The sequence below is a fragment of the Oncorhynchus masou genome, chromosome 6 (genome assembly GCF_036934945.1).
Source record: "Oncorhynchus masou masou isolate Uvic2021 chromosome 6, UVic_Omas_1.1, whole genome shotgun sequence".
In the NCBI taxonomy this organism is placed as follows: domain Eukaryota; kingdom Metazoa; phylum Chordata; class Actinopteri; order Salmoniformes; family Salmonidae; genus Oncorhynchus; species Oncorhynchus masou.
Genome location: NC_088217.1, coordinates 77,977,070 through 77,991,701, shown reverse-complemented (window position 1 = coordinate 77,991,701; position 14,632 = coordinate 77,977,070). Strand labels below are relative to the sequence as shown.

Here is a 14,632-nt window from a genome sequence, read left to right as displayed (position 1 = left end):
TAACAGTCGTAAAATGTTGATATCATGGATGGTCAATCCCACCCCATGCATAAATATGAAGAATATCATCCCTCTGATACAGAGTTTCTCATGGCCCTAAGCCTTCCTCTCTCTGGGGAGAGGCTGTAGTAGTAAACACCATCACACACACACGCACGCACGCACACACACACACACACACACATCACACACACACACACATCACAGATTTTATCTCATATGCCAAGGACTAGAAGGGGGAGGGAAGGTAAAAGAGTCTTTGCCAACAGCTATATATCAGGTCTGTAGATTGGAGTGTGTGTGTGTGTGTGTGTGTGTGTGTGTGTGTGCCTGGAAGCGAGTCCTGTTTGTCTCTGTCCCAGCGGGAGGCTGAGATACGGGACTAGAATTCTGGCTAGGCTGGCTGTATACCAACACTATGGGGGAAGCAGGTGTGTGTTTGTGATTGTGAAGAAGGAGTACCATTTTGTCAGCTAAATCTATGAGGAGTCTGTCTGGCAGTTAGAGGTCAGTTAGAGGTCAGACAACAAACACAGACACCACAGTATATAGAAAGAGTTTGGTTGTTGCTTCTGTCGACTATGACCTTCAACACACACACACACACACACACACACACACACACACACACACACACACACACACACACACACACACACACACACACACACACACACACACACACACACACACACACACACACACACACACACACACACACACACACACACACACACTCACCTCAGTGTTTGTGAATACTCGCTTCCCACATGGCACCACCTTGTACCATTTCTCATGTAATATGTCCATGTACCTGGAACAACACATCATGTTAATACTAGTGTCAACAAAACATGTCAATGAAATAGTGAAGAAAATGAGGGTGATATGCACATCCGTAACTTGCGAATACCGTTGGGCTAAACAATCGCAGTGATAACAACATGAGAGGCCATCACACAGAATGTCACTGCTCCCCAGTGCTTTATACCTGAACTCAAAAATACTATGTTTCAACTTCAAATCTGACAGGTGAAGTTGAGGCAGGTGGGGGCCTGTCATTTCATTACTGAAATACTACACATGCTGTATGCCTGTGTGTGTGTGTGTGTGTGTGTGTGTGTGTGTGCTACCGTACCCTTCTGACTTGTAGCGACTGATGAATTCAGACACGTTGGCAGTGAGAGGAGAGCCTTGGGCAACACCCATACCATACCCTGGACACACACACACACACACACACACACACACACACACACACACACACACACACACACACACACACACACACACACACACACACACACACACACACACACACACACACACACACACACGCACAGAGTTTAAATCATCTGTCTGTCACAGTGAATAGCTAGCCTGGTCCCAGATCTGTAAGTTCTCTTGCCAAATTCCTTGTTGTCATTGTCAAGTCAAACATGTTTGGCATGACACTGAATAACAATGAGTTGGCATGATCGCACAAACAGACTGGCACTCAGACTAGCCATAGCAGTGAAAACCTTTCTAACATTGTGTGTGTGTGTCTATGTCTATCTTACCCTCTATAGCAAAAGGCTTGCCCACAGTCGCTAGTTTACACTCAGCATCGATGGAGACTTCATAGTCCAATAGAGCTTTATCCATGATGAAGGCATCTAGTAGGGGAGGATCTGTCCTAACACACACACGCACACGCACGCACGCACGCACGCACGCACGCACACGCACGCACACACACACACACACACACACACACACACACACACACACACACACACACACACACACACACACACACACACACACACACACACACACACACACACACACACACACACACACACACACGCGCATGCGCAAACACACACACACACACACGCACACACACACACAGATAAATCCAAAGCCACACCGATCAGATATGCATAACTTCAATAAAATAACATTAACATTATTGCATTGAGGTCCTCAAGGGTAATTTAAAAGACTTCATGATTGCAATACACTTAATGTAAACAATACAATATAAACTCCCACCCTGCACAGGTGGGGATGTGTGCATTTGTGTGTGTTTGTGTGTGTGTGTGCATATCTATAGTTATGAAGACAGATTAACTCCATCTGCTACGTTCTATTACAGTTATGAAGACAGTTTAACTCCATCTGCTACGTTTTATTAGTTATGAAGACAGTTTAACTCCATCTGCTACGTTCTATTACAGTTATGAAGACAGTTTAACTCCATCTGCTACGTTCTATTACAGTTATGAAGACAGTTTAACTCCATCTGCTACGTTCTATTCAAGTTATGAAGACAGTTTAACTCCATCTGCTACGTTCTATTCAAGTTATGAAGACAGTTTAACTCCATCTGCTACGTTCTATTACAGTGTTGAAGACAGTTTAACTCCATCTGCTATGTTCTATTCAAGTTATGAAGACAGTTTAACTCCATCTGCTACGTTCTATTACAGTGTTGAAGACAGTTTAACTCCATCTGCTATGTTCTATTCAAGTTATGAAGACAGTTTAACTCCATCTGCTACGTTCTATTACAGTTATGAAGACAGTTTAACTCCATCTTCTACGTTCTATTACAGTTATGAAGACAGTTTAACTCCATCTGCTACATTCTATTACAGTTATGAAGACAGTTTAACTCCATCTGCTACGTTCTATTCAAGTTATGAAGACAGTTTAACTCCATCTGCTACGTTCTATTACAGTGTTGAAGACAGTTTAACTCCATCTGCTATGTTCTATTCAAGTTATGAAGACAGTTTAACTCCATCTGCTACGTTCTATTACAGTTATGAAGACAGTTTAACTCCATCTGCTATGTTCTATTCAAGTTATGAAGACAGTTTAACTCCATCTGCTACGTTCTATTACAGTTATGAAGACAGTTTACCTCCATCTTCTACGTTCTATTACAGTTTTGAAGACAGTTTAACTCCATCTGCTACGTTCTATTACAGTTATGAAGACAGTTTAACTCCATCTGCTACGTTCTATTACAGTGTTGAAGACAGTTTAACTCCATCTGCTACGTTCTATTACAGTGTTGAAGACAGTTTAACTCCATCTGCTACGTTCTATTACAGCTATCTATTACAGTTATGAAGACAGTTTAACTCCATCTGTTGAAGACTTTAACTCCATCTGTTCTATTACAGTTATGAAGACAGTTTAACTCCATCTGCTACGTTCTATTACAGTTATGAAGACAGTTTAACTCCATCTGCTATTACAGTTCTATTCCATCTGCTAGTTATGAAGACAGTTTAACTCCATCTGCTACGTTCTATTCAAGTTATGAAGACAGTTTAACTCCATCTGCTTTCTATTACAGTGTTGAAGACAGTTTAACTCCATCTGCTATGTTCTATTCAAGTTATGAAGACAGTTTAACTCCATCTGCTACGTTCTATTACAGTTATGAAGACAGTTTAACTCCATCTGCTATGTTCTATTCAAGTTATGAAGACAGTTTAACTCCATCTGCTACGTTCTATTACAGTTATGAAGACAGTTTAACTCCATCTTCTACGTTCTATTACAGTTTTGAAGACAGTTTAACTCCATCTGCTACGTTCTATTACAGTTATGAAGACAGTTTAACTTCTTGGAACTCTAGGGGCGCAATTTCATTTTTGGATGAAAAACGTTCCCGTTTTAAACAAGATATTTTGTCACAAAAAGATGCTCGACTATGCATATAATTGCTACTGTTCGAAAGAAAACACTCTGACGTGTCCAGAAATACAAAGATCTTCTCTGTGCGTGCCCTTTAACGTGAGCTTCAGGCAAAACCAAGATGAGATGGCATCCAGGAAATGACAAGGATTTTTGAGGCTCTGTTTGTCATGATCTCCTTATATGGCTGTGAACGCAAGAGGAATGAATCAACCCTCTCTGTCGTTTCCCCAAGGTGTCTGCAGCATTGTGACGTATTTGTAGGCAGATCATTGGAAGATTGACCATAAGAGACCACATTTACCACGTGTCCGCCCGGTGTCCTGCGCCGAAATTGGTGCGCAAAAGTCACCTGCCAGTATTTTTCCAAGGAATACAGAGAGGAAAGCAAGCTTCCACGAACTGCATGTCAATGAAGAGATATGTGAAAAAACACCTTGAGGACTGATTCCAAACAACGTTTGCCATGTTTCGGTCGATATTATGTAGTTAATCCGGAAAAAGTTTTACGTTGTAGGTGACTGCATTTTCGGTTCGTTTCAGTAGCCAGGCGCAATGTAGAAAACGGAACGATTTCTCCTACACACAGACGCTTTCAGGAAACACTGCGCATTTGGCATGTGACTGAGAGTCTCCTCATTGAAAACATCAGAAGCTCTTCAAAGGTAAATGATTTTATTTATTTGGTTATCTGGCTTTTGTGAAAATGTTGCGTGCTACATGCTACACAAAATGCTATGCTAGCTTTGCATACTCTTACACAAATTAGTCCATTTCTATGGTTCAAAAGCATATTTTGAAAATCTGAGATGACAGTGTTGTTATGAAAAGGCTAAGCTTGAGAGCAGATGCATTATTTTCATTTTATTTGCGATTTTCAGAAATCGTTAACGTTACATTATGCTAATGAGCTTCAGGCTATAACTGTATACAGGTTTTTTTCATAGCCAAACGTGAACAAAACGGAGCGATTTGTCCTACACAAATAATATTTTTTTGAAAAACTGCACATTTGCTATGTAACTGAGAGTCTCCTCATTGAAAACATCCGAAGCTCTTCAAAGTTAATGATTTTATTTATTTGGTTATCTGGTTTTTGTGAAAATGTTGCGTGCTAAATGCTACTCAAAATGCTATGCTAGCTTTGCATACTCTTACACAAATTAGTCCATTTCTATGGTTCAAAAGCATATTTTGAAAATCTGAGATGACAGTGTTGTTAAGAAAAGGCTAAGCTTGAGAGCAAACGCATTATTTTAATTTTATTTGCGATTTTCAGAAATCGTTAACGTTGCGTTATGCTAATGAGCCTGACGCTTTAGTCACGATCCCGGATCCGGGATGGGGAGTTTCAAGAGGTTTTAACTCCATCTGCTACATTCTATTACAGTTATGAAGACAGTTTAACTCCATCTGCTACGTTCTATTACAGTGTTGAAGACAGTTTAACTCCATCTGCTATGTTCTATTACAGTGTTGAAGACAGTTTAACTCCATCTGCTACGTTCTATTACAGTGTTGAAGACAGTTTAACTCCATCTGCTATGTTCTATTACAGTTATGCAGACAGTTTAACTCCATCTGCTATGTTCTATTACAGTGTTGAAGACAGTTTAACTCCATTCGATACGTTCTTATACAGTTTTCCACAATCGCTTTGGCTCATTTTTTGACACAGTCTGAACGTTCTCTAAACTGTAAGTGTAAATGTCACAACTGTTTAATGGGACATCCCAACTCTATTGCATGTCTGCAAAATGTAGTAACTCACCCAAAACATTTAATTCATGCTTCAAAACCTAGTTTATTGTGTCAGTAAATTGGACAATGCCACCAATCTGAAATATTTTTTTTGTCATCGCGTGAGCCGTACTGGTCAAAATGTTTAGATGTTTTTTCACCATGTCAGTCAACCCTGGAAATGTTTGTTATATTACAAATGTCAGTTGTGTTATACATTTTTGTTGACACTGTCTGCACTACACCAGAATGTCCGTTGTGTCTAGCTGAAAGCTATTGTGCATCACACTGAGCTTTTCAGTAACCAATTTCAACAGTAGGTCAAAGTGGATGGCACATTTGTATGTATACAGCACCTTTATTTTTGTACAGTAGCAATGTTTTACATGTTAACAGGAAATTCAGTGTTTACATACTTCTTACATGTAAAGTCATTTTTAGTGAACAGAAAATGTACCACAAAATGACATCCCATGAAAAAAAACCTGCATCAATGAAAAACCCTGCGGTGGTTCTGTAAAAAAACATCCTGTCACTCTTGTTGGTCTGGCCAGAGACGTTCGTCAACATCACCATGCACCGGGGGAGCAACCATCCCCTGCAGGGGGGGGGGAGCAACCATCCCCTGCGGGGGGGGGAGGAGCAACCATCCCCTGCAGTGATCGCCTGTCATGTCCTCACAAGCAGCATTCATGGCATCTAACAGAGACATCTGATCTTGTGCCCGACAGTCATATTCTTTCCAGCTCCATGCTGAAAAAAACTCTTCTATCGGATTCAGGATTGGGGAGGATGATGGAAGGGACTCCATTGTTAATGTTTCATGCCCAGCAAGCCATTCCCTAACGATGTTGGTTCAGTGGAAGCTGACATCCCACACAATTACATAATTTGTCAAATCTGGTCAAACTAAACCTCTTTGGTGTTCTGGTATTAGATCTCTGTAAAGTGTATTTAGGAAGGCCAGGAGAAGTTGGCTGTTATAGGGCCCAATGTGTGGAACATGTGTGCTCACACCATTCTCAGAAATGGCAGCACACATTGCAATATTACTCCCCACGTTGGCTTGGTGTGGCAATTGTGACTCTGTGTCCAATGAGATTGCGTCCACATCTCCTGTCTTTGGCCAGATTGAACCCAGCCTCGTCCACAAAAACAAGACTGTGGGTCATTTCATGTCCTTCCAGCTCAATTATTCTCTACATAGTAACACAGAAACAAAATAGAACGTTTGTTTTACGTAGCCTATTCTAGAATCTGACAGTTTAGTAAAGTAGAAATGTTTCCTGTTCTTATGGGTATCTACAACTTCAAGAAGTACAGTTGAAGTCGGAAGTTTACATATACTTAGGTTGGAGTCATTAAAACTAGTTTTTCAACCACTCCGCAAATGTCTTGTTATCAAACTATAGGTTTGACAAGTCGGTTAGGACATCTACTTTGTGGATGACAATAGTAAGTTTTCCAACAACTGTTTACAGACTGATTATTTCACTTATAATTCACTGTAGCACAAATCCACTGAGTCAGAAGTTTACATACACGAAGTTGACTGTGCCTTTAAACAGCCACTTCACAAAATAGATGGCATCATAAGGTGGGAAAATTATGTGGATATATGGAAGCAATATCTCATGACATCAGTCAGGAAGTTAAAGTTTGGTCGCAAGTTAGTCTTCCAAATGGATAATGACCCCAAGCATACTTCCAAAGTTGTGGCAAAATGGTCTAAGGAAAACAAAGTCAAGGTATTGGAGTGGCCATCACAAAGCCCTGACCTCAATCCTATAGAAAATGTGTGGGCAGAACTGAAAAAGCGTGTTGCAGCAAGGAGGCCTACAAACCTGACTCAGTTACACCAGCTATGTCAGGAGGAACGGGCCAAGATTCACCCAACTTATTGTGGGAAGCTTGTGGAAGGCTAACTGAAACATTTGACTGAAGTTTAAACAATTTAAAGGCAACGCTACCAAATACTAATTGAGTGTATGTACACTTCTGACCCCCGGCAATGTGATGAAAGAAATAGAAGCTGAAGTAAATAATTCTCTCTACTATTTTTCAGACATTTCACCCTCTTAAAATAAAGTGGTGTTCCTAACTGACCCAAGACATGGTATTTTTACTTAAATTTTTACTTTAATGTCAGGAATTGTGAAACTGAGTTTCAAATGTACTTGGCTAAAGGTGTATGTAAACTTCTGACTTCATTATTGAAGTACTGTAAAACTCCCTGTATAATATACCATGTGAACACCAATGGGTTACCTGGACATACTGGTACCACAGCTCTTACCTGAACATACTGGTACCAGAGCTCCTACCTGGACATACTGGTACCACAGCTCCTACCTGAACATACTGGTACCAGAGCTCCTACCTGAACATACTGGTACCACAGCTCCTACCTGGACATACTGGTACCACAGCTCTTACCTGAACATACTGGTACCAGATCTCCTACCTGGACATACTGGTACCACAGCTCCTACCTGAACATACTGGTACCAGAGCTCCTACCTGAACATACTGGTACCACAGCTCCTACCTGGACATACTGGTATCATAGCTCCTACCTGGACATACTGGTACCACAGCTTCTACCTGGACATACTGGTACCACAGCTCCTACCTGAACATACTGGTACTACCGCTCCTACATGGACATACTGGTACCAGAGCTCCTACTTGAACATACTGGTACCGCAGCTCCTACTAGGACATACTGGTAGCACAGCTCCTACCTGGACATCCTGGTACCACAGCTCCTACCTGGACATCCTGGTACCACAGCTCCTACCTGGACATCCTGGTACCACAGCTCCTACCTGGACATACTGGTACCACAGGTCCGACCTGAACATACTGGTACCACATCTCCTACCTGGACATCCTGGTACCACAGCTTCTACCTGGACATGCTGGTACCACATCTCCTACCTGAACATACTGGTACCACAGCTCCTACATGGACATACTGGTACCACAGCTCCTACTTGAACATACTGGTACCGCAGCTCCTACCAGGACATACTGGTACCATAGTTCCTACCTGGACATACTGGTACCGCAGCTCCTACCAGGACATACTGGTACCACATCTCCTACCTGGACATCCTGGTACCACAGCTATTTCCTGGACATACTGGTACCACAGGTCCTACCTAAACATACTGGTACCACATCTCCTACCTGGACATACTGGTACCACAACTCCTACTTGGACATACTGGTACCACAACTCCTACCTGGACATCCTGATACCACAGCTCCTACCTGGACATCCTGGTACCACAGCTCCTACCTGGACATCCTGGTACCACAGCTCCTACCTGAACTTACTGGTACCACAGCTCCTACATGGACATATTGGAAACATAGTTCCTACCTGAACATACTGGTATCACAGCTCCTACCTGAACATACTGGTACCACAGCTCCTACCTGGACATACTGGTACCACAGCTCCTACCTGAACTTACTGGTACCACAGCTCCTACCTGAACATACTGGTACATACCTGAACATACTGGTACCACAGCTCCTACCTGGGTAAACATAGTTCCTACCTGAATCCTGGTATACTGGGTATCACAGCTCCTACCTGAACATACTGGTACCACAGCTCCTACCTGGACATACTGGTACCACAGCTCCTACCTGGACATCCTGGTACCACAGCTCCTACCTGAACATACTGGTAACATAGCTTCTACCTGAACATACTGGTACCACAGCTCCTACCAGGACATAATGGTACCACAGCTTCTACGTGGACATCCTGGTACCACAGCTCCTACCTGGACATCCTGGTACCACAGCTCCTACCTGGACATCCTGGTACCACAGCTCCTACCTGACATACTGGTACCACAGCTCCTACCTGGACATACTGGTACCACAGCTCCTACCTGGACATGGACATCCTACCTGGACATACTGGTACCACAGCTCCTACCTGACATCCTGGTACCACAGCTCCTACCTGGACATACTGGTACCACAGCTCCTACCTGGACATCCTGGTGTCCTACCTGGACCTGGTACCACAGCTCCTACATACTGGTACCAGAGCTACATACTGGTACCACAGCTCCTGGGACATACTGGTACACAGCTCCTACCTGGACATGGACATCCTGGTACCACAGCTCCTACCTGGACATACTGGTACCACAGCTCCTACCTGAACATACTGGTACCACAGCTCCTACCTGGACATACTGGTACCACAGTACCACATACTGGTACTCCTACCTGGACATACTGGTACTGGTACACAGCTCCTACCTGGACATACTGGTACCACAGCTCCTACCTGAACATACTGGTACCACAGCTCCTACCTGGACATACTGGTACCACAGCTCCTACATACTGAACATGGACTGGTACCAAAGCTCCTACCTGGACATACTGGTACCACAGCTCCTACCTGGACATACCTGGTACCACAGCTCCTACCTGGAACATACTGGTACCACAGCTCCTACCTGGACATACTGGTACCACAGCTCCTACCTGGACATACTGATAACACAGCTCCTACCTGGACATCCTGATACCACAGCTCCTACATGGACATCCTGGTACCACAGCTCCTACCTGGACATACCTGGTACCACAGCTCCTACCTGGACATACTGGTACCACAGCTCCTACCTGGACATCCTGGTACCACAGCTCCTACCTGAACATACTGATACCACAGCTCCTACATGCATCCCACAGCTCCTACCTGGAACATACCCACAGCTCCTACCTGGACATACTGGTACCACAGCTCCTACCTGGACATACTGGTACCACAGCTCAGAACATACTGGTACTCCTACCTGAACATACTGGTACCACAGCTCCTACCTCCTACCTGGAACATACTGGTACCACAGCTCCTACCTGGACATACTGGACATCCTACTGGGTACCACAGCTCCTACCATACTGGTACATCCTACCAGGACATGGTACCACAGCTCCTACCTGGAACATACTGGTACCACAGCTCCTACCTGAACATACTGGTACCACAGCTCCTACCTGGACATACTGATAACACAGCTCCTACCTGGACATCCTGATACCACAGCTACTACCTGGACATCCTGGTACCACAGCTCCTACCTGGACATCCTGGTACCACATCTCCTACCTGGACAGCCTGGTACCACAGCTCCTACCTGGACATACTGATAACACAGCTCCTACCTGGACATCCTGATACCACAGCTCCTACATGGACATCCTGGTACCACAGCTCCTACCTGGATATCCTGGTACCACAGCTTCTACCTGGACATACTGGTACCACAGCTCCTACGTGGACATCCTGGTACCACAGCTCCTACCTGAACATACTGATACCACAGCTCCTACCTGAACATACTGGTACCACAGCTCCTACCTGGACATACTGATACCACAGCTCCTACCTGGACATCCTGGTACCACAGCTCCTACCTGAACATACTGGTACCAGAGCTCCTACCTGAACATACTGGTACCTTAGCTCCTACCTGGACATACTGGTATCATAGCTCCTACCTGGACATAATGGTACCTCAGCTCCTACCTGAACATACTGGTACCACAGCTCCTACCTGGACATACTGGTACCACAGCTCCTACCTGAACATACTGGTACCACAGCTCCTACCTGGACATACTGGTACCACAGCTCCTACCTGGACATACTGGTACCACAGCTCCTACCTGAACATACTGGTACCACAGCTCCTACCTGGACATACTGGTATAAGCACACATACTGGTACTCCTACCTGACATACCTGGTACCACAGCTCCTACTAACATACTGGACATCCTGGACATACTGGTACACAGCTCCTACCTGGACATACTGGTACCACAGCTCCTACCTGGACATACTGGTACCACAGCTCCTACCTGAACATACTGGTACCACAGCTCCTACCTGGACATACTGATACCACAGCTCCTACCTGGACATCCTGATACCACAGCTCCTACCTGGACATCCTGGTACCACAGCTCCTACCTGGACATCCTGGTACCACAGCTCCTACCTGGACATCCTGGTACCACAGCTCCTACCTGGACATACTGGTACCACAGCTCCTACCTGGACATACTGATACCACAGCTCCTACCTGGACATCCTGGTACCACAGCTCCTACCTGGACATCCTGGTACCACAGCTCCTACCTGGACATCCTGGTACCACATCTCCTACCTGGACATCCTGGTACCACAGCTACTACCTGGACATACTGGTACCACAGGTCCTACCTAAACATACTGGTACCACATCTCCTACCTGGACATACTGGTCTCATAGCTCCTACCTGGACATACTGGTACCACAGCTTCTACCTGGACATACTGGTACCACAGCTCCTACCTGAACATACTGGTACCACAGCTCCTACCTGGACATACTGGTACCACAGCTCCTACCTGGACATACTGGTACCACAGCTCCTACCTGGACATACTGGTACCACAGCTCCTACCTGGACATACTGGTACCAGAGCTCCTACCTGGACATCCTGGTACCAAGCTCCTACCTGGACTGGTACCACAGCTCCTACCTGGACATACTGGTACCACAGCTCCTACCTGGACATACTGGTACCACAGCTCCTACCTGAACATACTGATACCACAGCTCCTACCTGAACATACTGGTACCACAGCTCCTACCTGGACATACTGATAACACAGCTCCTACCTGGACATCCTGATACCACAGCTCCTACCTGGACATCCTGGTACCACAGCTCCTACCTGGACATCCTGGTACCACAGCTCCTACCTGGACATACTGGTACCACAGCTCCTACCTGGACATACTGGTCTCATAGCTCCTACCTGGACATACTGGTACCACAGCTTCTACCTGGACATACTGGTACCACCGCTCCTACCTGGACATCCTGGTACCACAGCTCCTACCTGGACATCCTGGTATCACAGCTCCTACCTGGATATCCTGGTACCACAGCTCCTACCTGGACATACTGGTACCACAGCTCCTACCTGAACATACTGGTACCACAGCTCCTACATGGAGATATTGGTAACATAGTTCCTACCTGAACATCCTGGTACCACAGCTACTACCTGGACATCCTGGTACCACAGCTCCTACCTGGACATACTGGTACCACATCTCCTACCTGAACATACTGGTACCACAGCTTCTACCTGGACATACTGGTACCACAGCTCCTACCTGGACATACTGATAACACAGCTCCTACCTGGACATCCTGATACCACAGCTCCTACATGGACATCCTGGTACCACAGCTCCTACCTGGATATCCTGGTACCACAGCTTCTACCTGGACATACTGGTACCACAGCTCCTACGTGGACATCCTGGTACCACAGCTCCTACCTGAACATACTGATACCACAGCTCCTACCTGAACATACTGGTACCACAGCTCCTACCTGGACATACTGATACCACAGCTCCTACCTGGACATCCTGGTACCACAGCTCCTACCTGGACATACTGGTACCACAGCTCCTACCTGGACATACTGGTACCACAGCTCCTACCTGAACATACTGGTACCACAGCTCCTACCTGAACATACTGGTACCACAGCTCCTACCTGGACATACTGGTACCACAGCTCCTACCTGGACATACTGGTACCACAGCTCCTACCTGGACATACTGGTACCACAGCTCCTACCTGGACATACTGGTACCACAGCTCCTACCTGAACATACTGGTACCACAGCTCCTACCAGGACATACTGGTACCACAGCTCCTACCTGGACATACTGGTACCACAGCTCCTACCTGGACATACTGATAACACAGCTCCTACCTGGACATCCTGATACCACAGCTCCTACCTGGACATCCTGGTACCACAGCTCCTACCTGGACATCCTGGTACCACAGCTCCTACCTGGACATCCTGGTACCACAGCTCCTACCTGGACATACTGATAACACAGCTCCTACCTGGACATCCTGATACCACAGCTCCTACCTGGACATCCTGGTACCACAGCTCCTACCTGGACATCCTGGTACCACAGCTCCTACCTGGACATCCTGGTACCACATCTCCTACCTGGACATCCTGGTACCACAGCTACTACCTGGACATACTGGTACCACAGCTCCTACCTGGACATACTGGTACCACAGCTCCTACCTGGACATACTGGTACCACAGCTCCTACCTGGACATACTGGTAACACAGCTCCTACCTGGACATCCTGGTACCACAGCTCCTACCTGGACATACTGGTACCACAGCTCCTACCTGGACATACTGGTCCACAGCTCCTACCTGGACATACTGGTACCACAGCTCCTACCTGGACATACTGGTACCACAGCTCCTACCTGGACATACTGGTACCACAGCTCCTACCTGGACATACTGGTACCACAGCTCCTACCTGGACATACTGGTACCACAGCTCCTACCTGAACATACTGGTACCAGAGCTCCTACCTGAACATACTGGTACCACAGCTCCTACCTGGACATACTGGTATCATAGCTCCTACCTGGACATACTGGTACCACAGCTCCTACCTGAACATACTGGTACCACCGCTCCCTGACATATTGGTACATAGTTCCTGGTACTGGTAACAGCTCCTACCTGAACATACTGGTACCACAGCTCCTACCTGGACATACTGGTACCACAGCTCCTACCTGAACATACTGGTACCACAGCTCCTACCTGAACATACTGGTACCACAGCTCCTACCTGAACATACTGGTACCACAGCTCCTACCTGAAAATACTGGTACCACAGCTCCTACCTGACATCCTGGTACCACAGCTCCTACCTGAACATACTGGTAACACAGCTCTACCTGAACATACTGGTAACACAGCTCTACCTGAACATACTGGTAACACAGCTCTACCTGAACATACTGGTAACACAGCTCTACCTGAACATACTGGTAACACAGCTCTACCTGAACATACTGGTACCACAGCTCCTACCTGAACATACTGGTAACACAGCTCTACCTGAACATACTGGTACCACAGCTCCTACCTGAACATACTGGTACCACAGCTCCTACCTGAACATACTGGTACCACAGCTCCTACCTGAACATACTGGTAACACAGCTCCTACCTGAACATACTGGTACCACAGCTCCTACCTGAACATACTGGTAACACAGCTCTACCTGAACATAC

The 14,632-nt window shown here is 45.7% G+C and overlaps 1 protein-coding gene across 1 annotated transcript in view; it reads right to left on the bottom strand.

The window, feature by feature from the left end:
• LOC135541704 (glutamate receptor ionotropic, NMDA 3B-like) overlaps positions 1-14,632 on the bottom strand; it is an 83,464-nt gene that overhangs the window by 11,399 nt on the left and 57,433 nt on the right. Inside the window, 3 exon segments of the mRNA XM_064968016.1 lie at positions 742-814; positions 1,139-1,217; positions 1,563-1,678. Of these exon segments, the coding sequence (XP_064824088.1) occupies positions 742-814; positions 1,139-1,217; positions 1,563-1,678 (268 nt within the window).